The sequence below is a fragment of the Antechinus flavipes genome, chromosome 6 (assembly GCF_016432865.1).
Source record: "Antechinus flavipes isolate AdamAnt ecotype Samford, QLD, Australia chromosome 6, AdamAnt_v2, whole genome shotgun sequence".
Lineage (NCBI taxonomy): Eukaryota > Metazoa > Chordata > Mammalia > Dasyuromorphia > Dasyuridae > Antechinus > Antechinus flavipes.
Window position 1 is genome coordinate 159,125,656 of NC_067403.1, and position 20,041 is coordinate 159,145,696.

At 35.1% G+C, this 20,041-nt stretch overlaps 1 protein-coding gene across 1 annotated transcript in view; it reads right to left on the reverse strand.

The window, feature by feature from the left end:
- Positions 1-20,041, reverse strand: part of WDFY3 (WD repeat and FYVE domain containing 3) — a 316,134-nt gene that overhangs the window by 11,440 nt on the left and 284,653 nt on the right. The window contains exons 53-62 of the mRNA XM_051965853.1: positions 19,763-19,869; positions 18,964-19,117; positions 17,050-17,141; positions 16,604-16,816; positions 11,851-11,998; positions 10,114-10,268; positions 8,000-8,158; positions 5,887-6,066; positions 2,779-2,961; positions 22-118 (exon numbers count right to left, since the gene is read on the reverse strand). Of these exons, the coding sequence (XP_051821813.1) occupies positions 22-118; positions 2,779-2,961; positions 5,887-6,066; positions 8,000-8,158; positions 10,114-10,268; positions 11,851-11,998; positions 16,604-16,816; positions 17,050-17,141; positions 18,964-19,117; positions 19,763-19,869 (1,488 nt within the window). The remainder of the gene's footprint in view (positions 1-21; positions 119-2,778; positions 2,962-5,886; positions 6,067-7,999; positions 8,159-10,113; positions 10,269-11,850; positions 11,999-16,603; positions 16,817-17,049; positions 17,142-18,963; positions 19,118-19,762; positions 19,870-20,041) is intronic.

Below are 20,041 nucleotides of genomic sequence, written 5' to 3' on the forward strand. Positions count from 1 at the left end.
AAAGGTTTAGAAAACAGATACCTATTTGTGCTTCTGGACAGTCTTCTTGCATTTCTAGGTCTTCAACAGGCTCAGGAGCTGGTGTTTCAGGAACTTGCAAAAACTCCATCCTCCAAAACTGATTATGAAATGATAAAGGTAGATGAAAAATTAATTCAACAAACCATTTGTGTGTCATTGGTTGTCTTTTGTAGAGAATCTTAAATATATCCATCATTTTCAAAAATATGTAATAGAATCTCATGTCTATTTGCCTAGTAATAACTACTAAGACAGAAAATACTTCTGGAATATAATGGAAGAAAAGCTGTTTGGGCACGTTGAATGATGTTATAAAAACCCAAACATGTGTCTTGAACAGCACTTAATGTTCAGTGAACAGAATGGCATTAATAACAATCAACAAATTAAGACACTGGATAATTATCAGCATAATTATTATTGTATTATCCTGTCTCAGAAACTTGCTAACTGCATGATCCTCAGCAAATCATTTCACTTCTCGGCCTCCATTCCCTCACCTACAAAATGGGTCATTTTTGATGGGATCATTTTTGGGATCATTTCCATCTCCTGATCTCAGGGAAGCTTCACAACTGTCCTGTGAGACAGGTACAACAGTTTTCATTATTTTCCTTTTTTAGATGAAGTGAAAGAATGGAGCTCATACATGCAGCTTTTCCTTCAGTCTAGTTTATTAAGTCATATTTATTAAGTCCTAGAATGTTATTTACAAGGCTGGTACCATCACTGAAGGAGATGCATGGAATGTGGAGGCTACAACTACAACAGCGAAATGGGATGAAAAACAGATACAGAGAAAGATGACTAGGGTTGATAAGAAATGTATTAAGATAATTATGGAAGGGACACTAATTGATGGTTCTGTCTCTGAAAAGAAAAAAACTAGAGGCATAAGGAAGAACTTTCTTAGGAAACACTCCAATTTATTCCAAATCACATAGATAACTAGGTATGAAAGCTGAGAAAGGTTCTGGGACCTGTGATATGGATCTTCCTAGAAAGCATGAATTCACTTTCCCACTCCTCAATATGAATGAAAGACTTCAGGGGCAGGACAACAGGCTGAAGTACTAAGAGTGATGATCAGATGAGGTTCATGTTTGGAAAAAAGCACATTATGGCAGCAGTAATACAACACCCGAGAGACAAAAGCTCCCACAGACCTTTTACCATGTAAATGTGGAGAATCTGAGCATTACAGGCCTGGGTCCAGTGGCCATGGTCACTGCTCCTTAGGGAGAATAATCACGGATGAATGTGGTTGGAAGGGCCTGATGCTTCTGACTTCTGTTGCTTCTTAAAAACCAGCAAAAGAGTGAGGAAGATTTAACTTCCCTTTTCCTACTTACATTTGCAGCTAGAAAACATGTTCTTTATGACTTCTCTATTTCTTTGTTTCTAATTCATTATGTTTGTCCCATATAAACTCTGACCATAATGATATAAACTAGGCCATAATAACCATAAAAATGATTCATGAATGTTCAATGACTCTTGTTTATCAATTAGTTATATATAGTGGAACTTGCAATGGAGGAAGCCAGATAATAGTGTGGAAGACAGAATTAAAGAAGAAAAAATGTGAAACTTGGTCAAAAACACTCTTTTCCCTCATTGGAGGTGGAGCTAAATATGAGAGAATCTTACTTAAGCTTTTGATTTTTTTAGCACTTGTATAGGCTCACAAATTGTAAAATCAGATGAACCATATGATTTGGTACTAATGACATCTAGCCTATGGAATTCTTGTCACTAAAGCTTGTGGCTCGAGTGAGAGGTAGAATAGAGACAAGGGGCAAAGGAAGGCAGCATCCCTTGACTGCTGCTGGTGTGTGGAGTGGGAAAAATGACTCTGCTTGGAGTCTGGCTGAAATTCTGAAGATGGAAGGTAAAAGAGAAAGTGATACTTCTGACTTTTGGCATCCCTCACAGACAAACCTTCCTTGACAGTGCCACCTTTTGGTTATATATTAAATGGTCTGTCCATTTACAATAAATATTTGAGAATATTTTGTTTGTAAAGATCAAACCAAATCTGTTTTTCAAATGGCTAGATATAGATTAAATCATCTCTTGAAATCCTTCTTAAATTCAAGTATTTTTACCAGGAGGCAGGTATAATCTCTATCTACTAAGCTTAGAATCTCTAACATATACTGCTGGACTTAAAGGTCAAGAAATGAATATGTCTAGATAATTGTTTTAAGGAAAGGCTATTTTAATCCTTATCACAGCCCTCAGGATCAAAGTCTAATATCTAATTATGTCTTCAGGATCCAAGTCCAGTTTACAGCCATGTGACTGCCAATAAAATTTATTAAGTACCTACTGTTATCAGTAAGTGATAAGTGCTCAGATTCAAAGAAAGGTAAAAACAGCCCCAGCTCAAGGAACAAATAGTCTAATTGGGGAGACAATGCAAAAAAACTGTACAAACAGAGGCAAAACAAAATAAATCAGAGACAATCTAGAAGGAAGTTATTAGCCTTGAGGGAAATTAAGAAAGTTGTCTTGTAGAAGATAAGATTTTAGCTGGGATTTGAAGGCAATCAGGAGACAGAGATGTATTCCAGGAACGAGGAATATCCAGTGAAAACGCTCAGAGTTGACAGAAGAGTGTTTGTGTGATGAACAGCAAACAGGACAGAGTCACTTAATGAGAGTATTGGAAAAGCAAGAAAAGGTCAGGTGCTACCAAGATAATTTAACTAAGCTATTAGTTTCAGAGACATAATATTTGAGACATTTACTTACTCGGACCACGCCATCCGAATGTCCTGTTACAATGACATTTTGTGTGTCCCATTCATTCATCTCTGACATGCAGCAACACACTATCTGCTGACTTCGGCCAGTGAACGTGTTAACACTCACAATAGGGTTGCCATTAATACTCCAAACATGGATATATGTGCCAGCACAAGATACTATGTCCCCCTGAAATGACAGGCCCAAAAGAATAACTTGATGACTTTTTTTTTCCGCTAGAGACACAAGCAAGTTTTAAAAGTACATCAACAACCTAGAATCTCTCAGTTTTAAACCCAGAGCTCATTACTGTTTTGCACTTAAAAAAAAAAAAAAATAGATACATTGTGATATTTAGTGATTCAGGACATGTTCTTTTAGCTTGAAATGTTTTAAACAAAGAGAGGACATTTTAAAATCAGAGACTAAGATTAAGTTTAAAATATATTAGATTAGTAATAAAGACAATCCCTAAATAAGCTCCCATTGCTCTTCTAGATTATTAACTAAGTATATAATAGTTAGCTATACTAGCAAGTACAAAAAGCCTTTCATATTTAGAAAAATTGGAGAAGCAGTCCTTTTTCTGCTAACTAATATGAAACCACAAAATAACATTGCTTAATTTATAAAATGAGAACAAATTTGAGTACTATAGGGTACAAATAAAATGGGGAGGGGGAAAATCTAGTTTGCAAATTATCTTTCTTAATAAATAGAATCACTAAATTTTTCTCTTACAATTAAACATTTTACATGTAAGTTATTTTTAAATTCTTGATTAATAAATGGAGATAAAGGGAAGATAACTGTAATGTGAAATTTGCCAGCCTGAGGCTCCCCTTTCTTATATTCAACTAGAAAAACTATTTCATTGATTACACCACTATTTGGCCTAAAAATAAGTAGGGGAAGTTCTTTATTCCTTTTTGCTATGGTTCTATTTGGGCAGGGGCTTTGGTTACTGCAATGAGTGAGAAGGACCCTATTGATCCCAAAAGGCAAAGCTGACTCTGGGTTTCATCATCTCCAGTATCAACTGAGGAAGTGATCTAATCACTGATTCTACTTGAGGCAGAGGTCCTCAGATTCTTTAGAATTTCCAAAGGAGGGTACCCAAAGTAAAGGAGATACCAGGAGACAACAGGTAGTTTGAGACACATAAAGAGAGAAGATACATTTTTAAAAAAAGGTTCTCTTTCTCATTCTGCCTTTAGTCACTTTCAAACAACCAAAACAGAAAAAATGAGCACAAGGCTTTAGGCAGCCTTGACTGTCCCAGCTCAAGAGCAAAAAGCCTAAGAGGAAGAAAAACTGCTGATTCAACTCAACCCAAGGAGCATTTCCTGAGGCCACTTCCCAGCTCCTTCACTGTTTCTGATTCCTCCTGAAAACATCTGCCTCATTTTCTTGTTCATGCTAGCCACTTCTGCACCACCTTGTATGGAATACCTCCTATACTTGATGGTACTTTTTCACTAAGAAAGCAAGGACAGAAACCTAACCAGTTTTAGTGAAATATTTTTGCATAGCTTCCTTTAGTCTTGACAAATTCAAATTTTTAAAGGAACAGGATTTGTTGATTTAGTACATGCTAAAGCATGCAGCATTCTGCAAATTGTGAATATTTTCTCAATGAATTCTAAGTCATTAGAAGTAAAAAAAATCCTGAACTAGCTATTGACAATTCTGAGGGCTGAACCTGTTTCATTCTGTACAAGAGAAGATTTTCCTAAAGGAATGAAAAATCTTAATGGCAGCATGTTAGAGAAAAATTCTGCCATGAAAAGGATTGCCTTTTAGAGTAAATTACTATAAATGTGTGAGCTATCATAGGCTCAATAATAAGATGATGGTAAATCAGCCTTCATATTTCATTTAGCAAATTGAACAGAGATACATCTTAATAATGTATTTAAAACATAGTAGTGGATGCAAATAAATACAAATAAAATGAGCCACACTTTTTATAAACCTACATAGATCTTTAGAAATGATTTTTGATTCTTTTAAAAAAATCATTGTATCATTGAGTGTTTTTATCATAAAGGTACAATCTCATTTATTCAAATTAGATATAATTTTTGGATGAGGGCAATCATTGTATCATTGAGTGTTTTTATCATAAAGGTACAATCTCATTTATTCAAATTAGATATAATTTTTAGATGAGGGCATTAGAAAGCCTCTTGCCTGAATCAGAAAAACCCAATCAATTTGGTGGAGGGGAGAGAAAAACACATGGTAGATCTAGTATCCTGCAAAAAAAGGTGGAGTTTTTATTCTAACAACTGCTCTGACTCTTAAAACTTGAATAATAATGCCATTCAATGTTGTAATAGGAAGCACCTATTGACCTAAATGGGAAATATTATCCCAATGATCAATTTTGGGAACAGTTAACCGAACTGGGCAAACATACAGAAATGTATGACCCTTCTATTAGCATTATGTCCAATACTCTGCTTCTCAGTTCCCTGAGGAAGCATTTCACTCACAGAAGCTGAGAAACAGAAATGCTGGTACTGCTCTGCTCTTGCTTTTAATTTAAAGACTTGGTCCCTGGGGGTTTGGGATTAGTGTATTTTTTTTTTATGACTCAGTAGACATATACTTTTCACACTAATCACTACTGATCTTAGAAAACTTTTGAAACATTTGTGGAGAATACTTTTACATTGGAATTTACGTCTCTATAACTGGCAGGTGTTTTATTCTTTATTTAAGCAGATAACATGGGCATTGAATTCTCTAGGGTCCCTTTTAGTTCCCAAATTTGATTCTTTCATAAAAGATAAAAGCATCTTTACAAAATATCAACTCTTTAGATATTAAATAACTACATCCTATGATGTTTTGTTTAAATGAAATTTTTTTAAACTATAATTGTGAAAGGACACTTGGTTACCAGCATAGGGGGCTTGATTCATGAACTTTAGCATTCATGCTCTTTTACAAATACCACATAAATTAAGGGAAAAAATAGATATATTTTGTAAAATATGGAAATTTTTTGAAATAGGAAAAGCTTACTATAATTAAGATAAAACAATTACTTTAACCACAATTGCTCATTTTCCTAAATAAATGATGGGGAGGTGATTTACTACTCACTGTTAATTCATTGATACAAAGAGCTGAAACGGGGGCTCGGTGACCTCTCAGTTGAGTTATAAATGACAGTTTGTTCAAATCCCAGATGATGCATGTCCGGTCACGTGACCCACTGACAATTATATGATAGGCTAAGGAGGCTGTAGAGCAAGTAACAGTATCTGTGTGGCCAAGCAATGCCTACAAGAAAGACAACACACACACATAAAACAACAAAATGATGGCAGGATCTAAGTTACATCAGAATTTTAGGAATGATCTAACCAAAAGCAGAGCAGAAAGCATCCATATGTCTGGAACAAATTATTTCTTAATATAATGGATTCTCAAAATTCAGATAATTCATGTTTTAGCTCGAACAATTAGGGTCACTAATCCATTAAAAAAAATCTCCAATAACTACTCATTATTTACTAAACAAAATGAAAACTCATAATGAGAATTTAAGAATCTCCAACATTTGACTTCCAGCTACTTCTCCAGCTTTATTTCATGCTGTTCTCCATGATCTCCACCCCCACCCCTCATCCCTATCACCATATACATCTTCAAAGTCATTGCCTTTCATTCAAGACTCTTCTTTTCCAGGAAATCTTCCCCAATTCTCTTAGGAAAAAATGATCACCATTTTAAAATTCTGTTCTCTTCAATAATTTTACTCTCCTTTTATCATAGTCATCCATGTTGAGAGCAAGGCTTCTATGGCCCATCAATGGCCTAGTTTCACATTTAATTCTCACTGGGTGATTTATTAATTGCCACACAAGGAATTAAAGTTTTAAATTCTTACTGTTTATATCATGAACTCTTTTATACATAACACTAATAGAGCCAAACTGGCAAAGAGAAGATTTAGATCTAATAATATCCTCTTTGAATGGAGCATCATTAGAGTTATTGGAAGCATTTCTACAAATAGTTATTTGAATCTGAGGAAATTTATGCTGAAAAAATTCTAGAACTAAGTCAGAACAGAATAGTCTAAAACTTAGTCAGAATAATAAGAGCTTTCATGTTCCAAAAATCTACCCCTTGAAATGAATGTTCTATTTGAAACAGTATAAAATGTGAAGTGCCACCTACATATGGGCTATATCATAGTCCTTTATGATCATCTGGAATTACTGTGATGGAAAGCTGTACAAAAGCACCTGGGAAACACATATCCCTTAGTTGGTAATACCTGGAGACTAAGACCCTAGGGCTTCAGCAAATTCAAGCCTTCCCTGGAGGTGGTCATTGAGCTAAAAGAGAATCCCAAGCACATTCCAGTACACTAAAAGTATTAATCTTTCAAATAGTAGTTATATAAAATAGGCTGTTTCCTCATATATAAAATGGAAATAATATTTACACTAACAATTCCTGAAGGCTATTCTCATAATCAAAGAGTGTAATATGCTTTGTAGCCATAAAACAAATGTGAACTGGTATTCTGCTCAAATGCACACCAGGAAAACCTGGTGTGTTCCTATTTAAGAAATTACTCTGAATCTACTTATCATGCAGCTATTACAAGTTAATAAGTGACATTATAAAAGGATTCTATCATCACAAGATAACTTATAGCAGAGCTGAGCACACATTAGGAAATTATTAAACACTTGTGAACTGATTCCTTAAGGGGTTTCTTCCTCTGCACACTTCCTTTGAGTTTGTCAAGTATTTAGTGATATGTAGAGAGAAGGGGGTGAGAGACTAGAAGGGTAGAGAAAATGTCAGCAGTCATTGCAATATTGTTTGCAACTACAGTAGAGATTTGAGTTTATTTTGTACTACAGGTACAAGTACAGGATTTTTCTTCCCCACTAAACTGTACACTTCTTGAGGACAGAGATTGTGACTTATAAGTCACACATCTTTTTATCTGTCTCAAAGCCCAAAACAATATTTTGCATACATCAGAAACATGAAAGTGAGATATAATATAAATTGATGAGAAGTATGATTTAATCAGCTAAAATCCAGCTAAAATCCAGCTACCTCAAGAACTTGATCATTATATTACATAAACAAAAGCTATATATGGCTGACAGGTAAGTGTTTTTTAAAAGGCTGATATCATTTAGTGTATATATAGGCAACGACTCCTAATTGATCTAGCATCAGTTACCTGTTTGAGGGTGAGTGTTTTGGCTTTCTCTTTGGAGGTCCCCATCTCCCACACACATACGACAGTGCTTGTCCCCCCAGTGATGACCAGCTTGGGGCTTGGGCAGATTGCACAGAGAATCTGTCCCCATTCTGACAGACATTCATAAACAGTTACTGCCTACAAGAGAAAACAAATGAAATATAAATATCAGCAAGTCTCATTTTGCTTTACTAAATCAAATGCTTGAAAATACCCAACCCTGACCATATTCCTCACCTAGAAATATTGTCATCATCTGAAAAGCTTTTAGAGTACAGTTAATTTCTATCTCAGTTGAACTATATATGAAAAAAGTCTAAGAGAGCTGGCAAAGAAGTAGATATACAAACTTTATTTTGATTTAAAAAAAAAATCTGTCTGATTTTCACATCAGGAAAATATACTTAAAACTAATTTTTCCCTCAAATAAGTATTGAGGATGGGAGGGAGCATGATATGGCCCAGAGGTGTGAAGCTCTCATGACAAGTAAAGCCAGAATGATTAAAATGCAGAAATGTTTAACAAAATAAATAAAAATCAATGCAACATAGCTAAGGCTATGGAATTGCCAGCAGCAATACATTTCTATTTCAGTTTCACTTCACAACACAACACAGAATGTGGGCTGTGAATTGGAAGTCCAAGGCTCTAGTTTTGATTCTGCTACAGACCTGCCAGTAACCTTAGGAAAATTACATTAATATTCAAGGCCTCAGTTTTACTCATATGAAAATAAGGAAATAGTAGTTAGATGAGACCTCAAATGGCCATTTCATCTCTAAGGTCATGTGGCTTTTTGGCATAAGGGAAATTCTATATTGCAAAACAAAGAAAATTAATATTAAAGTTAAAGAGACCGTTTAGATTTTGGCTAATCCAATTCCATTCCTCTTTTCTCCCCTTTCATATATTCTCAGCCTAGCACTATTTCTATTGCTTTAACTACCAGGGTCAAAGAACAATGAGCATCTCTATTTAGTCTAATGAAGGCATATAAAGTGATCATGGAAATAACTTTCAGAGAAACAATATCTATCGGTGTTTGATAGTGAATGCAACCCTATGCGCAACCCTTAGGAAGATGTAGCAATAACTCTAAAGGGCCACTGATGTAGTTGGAAATGATATATTTCTCCCCTTAAATTATATGACCAGGATGTTATGGCTATAAATATTGTTGGTTGTCAGATAACAGCCTGTTGGTCAGTGATAATAGTTTCTGAAACTAAGGAGCAACAATAATGAGGTACTTAAAGTTAATGCAGGTGCAGAACAAAATTGAGTGTCTGTCACTTGACCCAGTGATATTTCCGGCCTAAAAACACACATCTGGAAGATTCTCCCTGTGAGACAGTTATGGGTACTGCACCTGAACACAAAGTCAGAACCATAACACTCCTCAACTCCACTTCTAAGCCATAAAATTAGCATATCAGTGACATGAAATGCCTGGTCTCTCATTTTTTGCTATAAATTTACTTTCTTGCTTCTGTTTTTTTTCTAATTTCTTTTTTACAATTAGAATAAACTTTGCTCCTTGACTCAAAGATAGGTCCAAGCCTGAAAATTCTTTAGAGACACATTGTGACACTGGTCTGGAACCCCAGCATTTTGGGGGTTCCCCTTGAACCTTAACAAATACCACTCCAAAGAACTTGGTGACAAATCTGCTTACTTCTGCTGGGGCATGAGTAGCTACAAAGCTACTAATCAAATTTCCCAAAGGTGATCAAATAAAATCTTGAGTATACACAATTTTTTTTTTTTGTAAAGGATGGCAAAGGATGGGAACAGTGTTGGGCAGACTGGGTGTAGGACTTAAATTTTTAGTGGCTATGACCATTATTGAATATGGCTTATTCTTCATTGAGTAGTTATGTATGTTTACTTCACAGAGCAGAGCAATGAACTATCACGACAGTAGAAAAATATGAGTTTTTGCTTTCAATATTGCCTACATGTCCAAGCTCTAGGAAATAGACAATTTATTTGAAAGTCAGATTCTATAACACAGTATTTCTTTGCTCCTTATTCCTGCCCTATCCCAACCCCACCTTTTTTCCCAGTGAAATTCTAAAGGGAGATAACAAACCTTGTCTGACTCATAGTTTCCCAGTCTGCAGCTGAGATCTGCATAGCCCCAAGCAAAAGTTTTGTTCCAGGTAGGTGGAATTAGAACTTTATTCTGCTCCACAGCCAGAATGCCTTTATCTGTGCACACAATTTGTCCCACTGGCTCTTTCAGTTCTGTACAAAACACATTTTGACATTAGAACAGAAACAGGGAAAAATTGTCTACAAATCCCTAAAGGCGGTACCAATTATGAAGTATGTCTCAAGCACCCATTTAAATTAAACACATAGCACAAGGCAATATTAAGACACAATGTTCCTTCAGTTAGAAGGAAATTTAAATTTCCTGGGAGTCTATTTTAAACAATAGTTTGACACCAGATGCTATGGGATGTAAGACCTCCAGGCTGTCAGCTACTCTGTAGTGCGGCTCTCAGGCCTTTGTTTCTGGTTAACCCCTTCTTATCTAGTCTACTACTTCTTGAGAAAAATTCCAGAGAGAAAGTGAGTTTGTTTGAAACAGAAAGCAGGGTGGGCCATTCATTAATCCATGCTGTCAGGACTATGAAGTCCAGACCTATTCTTGTTTAATAGTACCATTATTTGACACAGATTCAGGAATGCCAAGATGAGACCATATTGGAAGCAAGTAATGTGAACCTAGAACTTTCTTTGCAAATCTGAAATGATAATGTGCATAACTTTAAGCTCTTCATTTAATATTAATATGAAATCTATATTTTTACTTAAGCATATAATCATAATTTGAGAATCTGATAAAAATTCAATTTCTTAATGGAAAAACAATCCAGTTATAAATGTTTCTGGCTAAATTGTATTAGAAACAGATAGGAGTTAAGTCTTTTATTAATGTGTAACCAAAGAGAGGAATCATAAATAACCATAATATCCTGCACTTTATCCCACTCTCCACTGATCATAGAGACACAGTCTAACTTAATCCCTCATTTTACAGATGAAATACTGAATTACTTTGAACATTTAAAATTCCCAAAACTTAAAAACTGCCTGCAGTTCATGATGTCTGTTTCCCTCTTTTTTAGTACAAAGGGCATTAACTCAAGACTGTAAGAATTTATCACTTTGAGATTTTCCTTATCAGGCCATTAGAAGAAAAAAAAAGTCAAAGCAATTTCATATTCTGGTACAAGAAATAAGCAGAACACGTACCTTTCTTACACAGAAAGTGTAAGGGAATACAAATGAAGGGACTGAGGTCCTTTCTAATTCTCAATCAGAGATCCTCTCTGACTCAGCAGGTGCAAAATTACTCTAAGTTAGGCATAAAATAACCTGCCTTTACATACTGCCCTCAAGAAGGAGCACTGGATGAAGAAATGGAGACTCAGAGGGTAAGGGACATGGAATACGATGTGATCCTGATCTATTCAAACCTAATACTTTCATTATACCCAGGGTAATAGCTGGCATTTTAGCTACCTGTCTTCTGCATATACTAACTAGAGGCACAAAAATGCTAATCTTGCACATGGGCATCAAGAGCTACCATATTTTAATTTCCCCAAAACAATAAAATACACACACACACACACACACACACACACACACACACACACACGTATAGACTTATACATACATATCCAAGAAAAAATAAAACCTTACAACTGGAAAGGGAAAAATATTCTATTACTAGATAAAAGATAAACTTCTCATTGGCCTTCATCTTGTGAACTATCTCAACTGTGCCTCTGTTCTGCCCTTTGTCACTACTTACCTTTAACAGGTGCAAGAGAAGGCCGCAGGTTGTCCAAATGATGAAAAAAGATCTTGTCACTTGTAGACCCTGGCGGTACAGAGACTCCAGAATTGTCACCATTGAGTCGACTCCTTACTCGTTTTGGGGGATGAGGCTTTTTAAAGAGCTGACAACAAGACAACAAGTAGAAGTTTACAGAGGATGAGAGCTTATACAGATTTAGAAAAAAAGTTATTAGCAAACTATTCAACTTAGCAATAAGATATATTTGGTGGCGCTCTCACAACGCTATTGAACATTTAACAATCTATACTAGAGGAGGAAAAGAGATAGGGGAATTATGAGTAAAATCTAGTTTGACTAGAATACTTCTGGTTGTCCATCAAAGTCTTCCTCTGCTAAGAAAGGAATATTATAACAGTTTATTTATTTATTTATTTATTTGTTTGTTTATTTATTTTGCTAGATCACAGCTGAATTTAAAAAGAGCTGTGAAGGTTTCAAGGCATTTATTCAGAAGCACTATACTACATAATTACATTATAAGTTGGATTATATATTACAACTAAGCAAAGACCAACAGACACCTGTACTTCTTTAGTGCTGAAAATGACAATAGATGAGGGCAATTAATATTTCAGTCTGATGTCTGAAGAAGAGATCTGAAACTTTAGGGGAAAAGCAGGAACAAAATATCTTATCATCCTACTTTTTAAAGACTAATAATTTATTTTTCTATGACAGTACTGACAAATGTAGTTTAATGAAGAAAGGTCAACTTTTTCAAAATTATTTAAATAAATAAATATTTAAATAAAAAATAAATAAAAATATTTATTTCTATGTCACACTCCAAAATAAGTTCAAGATTCTGTTATTAAGTATTAATATTAAGTAAATATTAATAAAAGGCCTAAGAATCTAAAGTAGACCTAAAGATTCACATACTTTGAACCACAATCATTGGGAGGCAGTGGAATGGAGGACAAAGAGGAAAAAAGTACTTGGAGTAGAGCATCTGGATTCAAATTCTCAATTTGCCACCAAATGACCCTAAGAAGTCACTTAACCTTGCTAGGCTTCTGTTTTCTCCTTATCAGTAAAATGAAGGGACTAAGGTCCTTTCCAATTCTCAATCACAGATCCTCTCTGACTCAGCAGGAGTAAAATTACTCTAAATTGAGCATACAAATAACCTGCTTTTACATATTGGCATCAGGTTGGCAAGTGTTTTCCTCATGAGCCTTCAAGAAGGATGTAGCACTGGATAAAGAAATGGAGACTCAGAGGGTAAGGGTCATGGAATAGAATGTGAGCCAGGGCTCCTGGTCTATTCAAACCCAACACTTTCATTATACCCAGGGTAGCAACTGGCATTTTAGCTACCTGGCTTCTGCATATACTAACTAGAGGCACCAAAATGCTACTCTTACACATGGGCACCAAGAGCTATCATATTTTAATTCCCCCAATACAACACATATATCCAAGAAAAAATAAAACAGGAAGAGAAAGACATGGTCAAAGGAACACGTCTAAGACAAGTGAACCCAATAGAGAAAGAATGACAGTGGAGGCTGCTGCTGCTCATGAGGTGTAACTCTGGGGCTGCCCTCACTGTGCCTTGCCAAGGGAAAACCACCTTACTCTGGTTCACTCTACGTAACAGGAGTGGGCCCAAAAAGGAACAACTGTTGCCCATTTGGGCTCAGGAGGCCTCTGACTCTCAAACACTTGCCTGTGGATTCCCATCCTTGCTTCCATTGTCCTCAAGCTTGGAATAGTTTCTTCTTTTAATTGTTCCAACCAATACTTCCAACCAACCCCAAGCAGAAACAAGTATCTACTCTTAGAGTCGCACATATTCTTTTCCAATGTATGATGCTTGTATTATTATCTGCTTCTTTTAGACTATAAAGCTGGGATGATACCTTTCTTTGTGTTTTCCATGAAACTCTGCATATAGATTTAATTAAGTTAAACTTAATGTTTACTGAAGCCAATGCTCATTTTATACATGCAGAAACTTGAATAATGTCTGAAGTTAACCCAGAACCCTGAACCACGACTCATTTGCTAATAGTCACTAGGTGCTCGTGGATAAGCTGCAATCCTCCTGCCTCAGACGCTGCCTCCAGGACTTATTAGCAGCCTGGCTACTCTGCCCTCTGGACACTGTCATGCAGCTGGCTTTGCCATCTGCTCCTTGGTCTTTCCATGACTCCTATAGCTGAATCCTCCTAACTAGAAGCTCTTTTGAACATAGACAATGTCTTGTTTGTTTGTTTTTGCTTACATTTCCAATACTCATCATGGTACTTGGCATAAGGGAAGTATTTTTTATATAATTCATTCTCTTTCATTATATAGATGAGAAAACTGAGGCTCAGTTAAGTCATCTCCTTAGGGACAAAGTAAAGACTCAAACTCAGGTTCTTGGATTCCAAGTTCAGTGTTCAAGTTTTCAAATATTACTGCGACTTTTCTAAGAAAATGGTGATAACACACACACAAACACAAGAATGAACATTTATAAATATGCGTATATGTGTTTACCTTCACGTATATATGTGTGAACATACATGGACAGGCGCTGTGTGTGTGCATGTGTGTATGTATGACAGCAAATGCATAATTAATTGGGCCTAGGAGTGTTGAAAAGAAGGAACAAAGCAGGAAAGATTGCCTCTGATAAACTGCAAATTTCTTTGAATGATTTTAAATTTTTCTCTGAAATAAATGCTCATTAAAAACATTATCAGTGGTTTCCTGGTTTTCTGAGGCTGGGACAGACGCAACTTTATTATTTCTCAAAAGTTGAAGTTCTTGAATCTCCCACAAGGAAATGGAAGAGACACAGGGTGGCTGTAAGAAGACTTTGACAAATTACAAACAGGGAATTATGGAGAAGAACTAGAGTTTTAGTTCTCTAGAGAGGAGGATAATTTATGGACAGCCCAAATACTACACTGGTATCTCTGCAATTCAGGAGAGGTGAGGAGACGTAGAAAATTCATGAGAGAATTTGAACAAGAAGTACCCAAGATGGGGAGGCATGGATGGGCTATGATCTAAAGTGTTGAAATGACTAGTTACACATCAATGAGATTAGATATCTATTGAAGGATTTTAATATATCCATGGCTAAAGAATTCATCATCTAGCAATCTATGGATAGTCTTTTATGAAAAGACTATGAAAAAAAATGAAAAATTTTTTATGAAAAACAAAACAAAACAAAACAAAACCTATCTAGGTTAGGTCTATTACAAGGAGAATGCACAAAATCTTTCTACAGTGGTAAAACCCACCAAAGTCGGTATAACCTTTGAGAAAAGGTCATCCCTGTGCCACAATGAGGCTTTAAGTTCTTCTTTTCTTTTCCCGTATTTCTCTGCATATTTTATGTTTGTCTTAGGGTCCGTATCGCATTTCATTGCTATAATTTATTTGTTCTTTCATTTTCCCATTCATGAGCATTCATTTTGTTGGTAATTCTTTGCTATCCCAGAAATATTGCCATTAATATTCTGATATATATGGATGTAATTCTCAGTTTTTGTTTTCCTTAGGATACGGTCTAGTAGTAGGATCTCTGGATCCAAGACAATTCAACTTAAAGAAGGTAGAACCAGTATCTGTAAGAATAGATAAGCATCCTTAAATCCATTTTAATTAATTTAGAAATCATATGAATTGTGTAATGAAATTGAAAAAAAAATCAGTGATTAGCCAGACTATTTCAAATCTATATTAATGATAAAAGAATAGCAGCATCTCTACATGACTTGTTTCCCAATCTCCTCCTGAGTCTGAATTTTTTTTCCCTCAGAATTAATTACAAAGTTGAAACATGTGGCATAAATGTGCCGCCATCTTTTAAAAATCATTCTCTTCACTTACAAGTGATGAATTTGGGGTGCTTATAGCAATGAAATGCGATACGGGTCCTAAGACAAATGTAAAATATGCAGAGAAATACGGGAAACTAATGCAGAGTGAACAAAGTAAATTGGGAAGAAGCAAAAAAAATATGCCATTCTTCTTTTGTTTGAAAATGCAAGTGGGGAAAAAGGAGAGAAATGATGACAATGTTAAAAAAAAAAAAGTCTTTAAAACTTAAAAGAAAAAATTGTCCAGATTCATGAAAAAAAAAAATAAATGTAGCAGTTCAGAAATGTGGATTACAATAAAAAAAAAAGGAAGTTACAAAGTATTAGTTTCAGTCCAAAGGGCTTTCTTCCTCTTTGAATTGTTTCAGTATAAATAAGACTCAAAATACAATGGTTCATATTAACTAAAATTGTCTAGTTTACTCAGCCTCTCAATTTAAAAACAAAATTTTAACAAGTCACAGATAGCCACACATGCATAATCAAACCCAAAGTGATACAGTATTTCAAGAAAAGCTTTGTGCACACCACCAGAAAGCTTATTAAAGTTTATCAAAGAGAAACTGGTAGAGCAGAGCATGTCCTCAGGCTCTGCACATTTTACTTGGAAAGCACATTTTGTACGGGTCTTCAGGTGATTAATTTCCTTAAGCAACAAACTTGTCTCCTTGAATATTGTGAAAGGGTGAAAAGATGCAAATTTCAGTGTAGTCTTATTTATAGTTATTTCTTAATATCTTAAACCAAAACTTTTACGTATGCATTTTTATCTGAAGGGTTCGTTATAGATTATATAAAATATGGAAATCTTTAAATGTGAGATCTTTAAACAATTATCTGAAAATTACAACAACAAATCTCCAAGAAAACAATTGTACCTGTTTTGGTATCTGTCCAAAGTTATTAATGAATCCTATGGTAGCTGTCTCTTTTAATGGGTCATTTATGTTGTAGATATCAACTTGACCTTCATAAAAGAGATGATGGAAGACATTTACAGCTTCAACTGCAGCAGGGCCTTGCTGTTTATAACCAAAGATTAAGTCAATCCATTCGTGCAGATGAGCACTCACATAATCACATTCCAAAGCCTGTAATTATAAAACACATTTATTGTAGGCAGCAGGCTGAATCACTGATTGGTCTAAATTGTCCAGTTAGAAAGTAAAGTTACCAATAAGAAATAAAAGAAGTCAACAATGAAAATCACAAAAATTAGATTGGTAGTAACTTAGGGTCATATGTTGTTCTTATTCCCTTCTTCTGGAGTCATGACCTATACCCAGATGGAGTTCAGTTTTATTCTCCAGTCAGGCTTGCTTACCTCTCGATGGACTCTGATGAATTCTCGAGGATCTCCTTTTGCCCATGGTGGTAGTATCACATTTCCAAGCTTGGTGCCATTCTGTTTGCAGCCTGAACAATTGAATATGATTTTTAAAATAAGAAAGAAACCTCCAAACACACACACAAATAAAATAAAAAAAAAATCATCCACTGAGTAGCAACTTCACATCTAAGTAAAAAGAACCACAACAATAGGGCTTCTTAAACATTTTCCATGAGTGACCCTTTTTCACCTGAGAAAATTTTTATATGACCCCAGATATAAAGGCATATATATAAAACAGACACACAAATCAAATATTTACTGATTATAAATCATAAAGAAATTCATTTTAAAACAATTCTTCAGTATACATATAATTTATTAAAGACAAGAGCATATTTGCATACTAATGAGATGGATGTACTTGTTTATTTTTACATAAAGAATTAAATCTTGGCAGAATATCTGATATCTTCAATGTTGTGAAATGTTCTGTGACCTCCACATTCACTTTCTCAAACCTATACAGGTCACAACTCATGATTTAAGAAGCTTTGGGGTAGATAATGTTTGAAACATTAAATACTATACTTGATTTTGGAGAAGAAATGACTTTTAGCCTCCAGAAGCTTTGAGTCATCCCATTTGCCACACTTGTTCTCTGAGCTTGAGCCCATTTTTTCTTCAATTCTACAAGTACTTATGGAAGAGTCCTTATTGAATTACTTTCTAAATACAACATATAAAGTGGCTGAATAAAATGGTTTTCAACAGATAATCATGGGAGGAAAGAATACCAGCTGTGCTCAAGTCTGTGGAATTAGGAAATTACACTTAATTCCTTAGAAATAATCCTAGAACCCTTGGAAGAGAAGCAATCTTGCTCTAGAACCCAAGATTTATTTGTGGAAGGGGGAGTTAGGCTAAGATTTCTCAAAGTGCTCTTATATTCTAAGGGAGAGCTTTCAAACAAGCATAAATCTTTTTTCTTTCACTACTAGCTAGAATACTGATTAAGTTGCTCAGTTTTTGTATGTCAATTTGGATCATGTTTGGCTAGGAAACTGTACACTTCCCTGATGTCAACAAGGTAAGCAAAAAGGAACAACCAAAAATTTTTTTGAAATCCCAGACTGAAAACACTCTGGGATACAAATTCTTAGATTCATTTACTGAGCAAATGCTTCTTATGAACACCTGCTACAAGCAAGGCGTTGTGCTAGATATTCTGGTGGGGATAGAAAAATATTTTTTAAGAAGTTACAATCTAACACAATAATTAAGATCTATTAAAAATATCTGTAATAAGTTGGCAGTGCCCTCAAGCAACAGTAAACTTATTAAAAAGTAAGAATAAGGACTAGCTAAAATTTAATTTGACTTTTGTGATATTAACTTCAGATATTTTCAACTATGATTGATTTGTACATCGAAATAACTATAAAGTTTATATCTCTCTGTACTCATTACCAAAGATCTGATTTTAGAATTGCTGCTCTGGATGAAATTGGGTTATATACTTTTTTTTTTTTTTTGGGTTATATATTCTTCTTACTTTTTTCTTTTTTTTCCCTAAGGCAATTGGGATTAAGTGACTTGCCCAGGGTCACATAGCTAGGAAGTGTTAAGTGTCAGAGACCAGATTTGAACTCAGGTCCTTATGCCTTCAGGGCTGGTGCTCTATCCACTATAGAGCAGCTTCAGGGGTGCTCTATGCCACCTAGCTGCCCCTACATATTCTTTTTTATAGATTTATTTTGATTTCAAAAAATACCCACTGATAGTGTTTTTGTTTCCCTTATTCACAATAATTTCTTCTTTGCCATAATCACTGATGTAAAAATCTTTTTTTTTTTTTTGTAAATATTTGTCTTTTTGACTTGGGTATTGCCAGAAACTTTTTCATACCTAGATCAAAATTGTTTGAGTTGAGCAGGAACTCTGGGAGGTAAAAGAATTCTGGGATGAGCTCTTTCACATCTGCCATATTGTGCTTTGAAGCAGAGTACCAGGCTTCTCGTACACTGTGGAACATTCGGTCAGCCAGGTCAAAATGACCACCCTATGGAATAAAATGGAAATAGCCTCAAAGGAAAGATCTCAAGCTATAGACTACCACATCATCAGCCACTTCTGTGACATTGCAATCTCCTAACTTTTAAAAATTAAACACATACAACAAGAAACACACATTTGTTTAAAAAGAAGAATGATGCTCTTCCCTTTACTTAATTTTATTTTGTAATAAACAGATATATAAAGGATGGGAAAAGCATTTTTTCCTACAAAAAACTTCAGAAGCATATTCATTGTTTCATTTTAAGGGAACAGAGTTTTAGAATTAAAGGGGGAGGAGGGGGAGAAAGGTAGAGAACAACATTAATGACCAAGAAGTAAATGGAAGTACCAAACTTTAACTACAATATGAAGCTGATGGATTTCATCAGTAGCATTTTATAAACTCTTGGTACAGATTAGGTCTATATTTGGAATTTAGTTTGAAATCATGTTAGTTTGTGTATATATTGAAATCTTAACTCATGTTGTGTGATAACATTTTAGGCCAATATAGGCTGCATTTCTAATTGGTCTCAATTCAGTGGGCCCTAGATACCTAGATACTCTGTCTATTCACTTTTGTAAGTAGTGTTTCACCTTCCTTCTCTTGACCCAAGGTACCATTAACAGAGCAGATAGCCTAACTTACCTGAAGTCTCAAGAATATCTGGGTGAAAGGCTCCATCCTAACAAGGTATGAGGCAACGATCATTGCAGAGGAGTAGTGAGTGCCATAATGATAGGCTGGGGTTTCCCCTGGTAAAGAAAATTAAACTATAATTAAGATATAATGTTGGCAACAGAAGAAAAGTTTAGTAGGTTTGAAAGGGCCAATTATGAAATAAGTAACATGTGTAGATTTTAGTCTTTTGAAAATAAGTCCACTGAAGATTTGAAAATGACATTTTGAATTCTCATTTCAATTTGT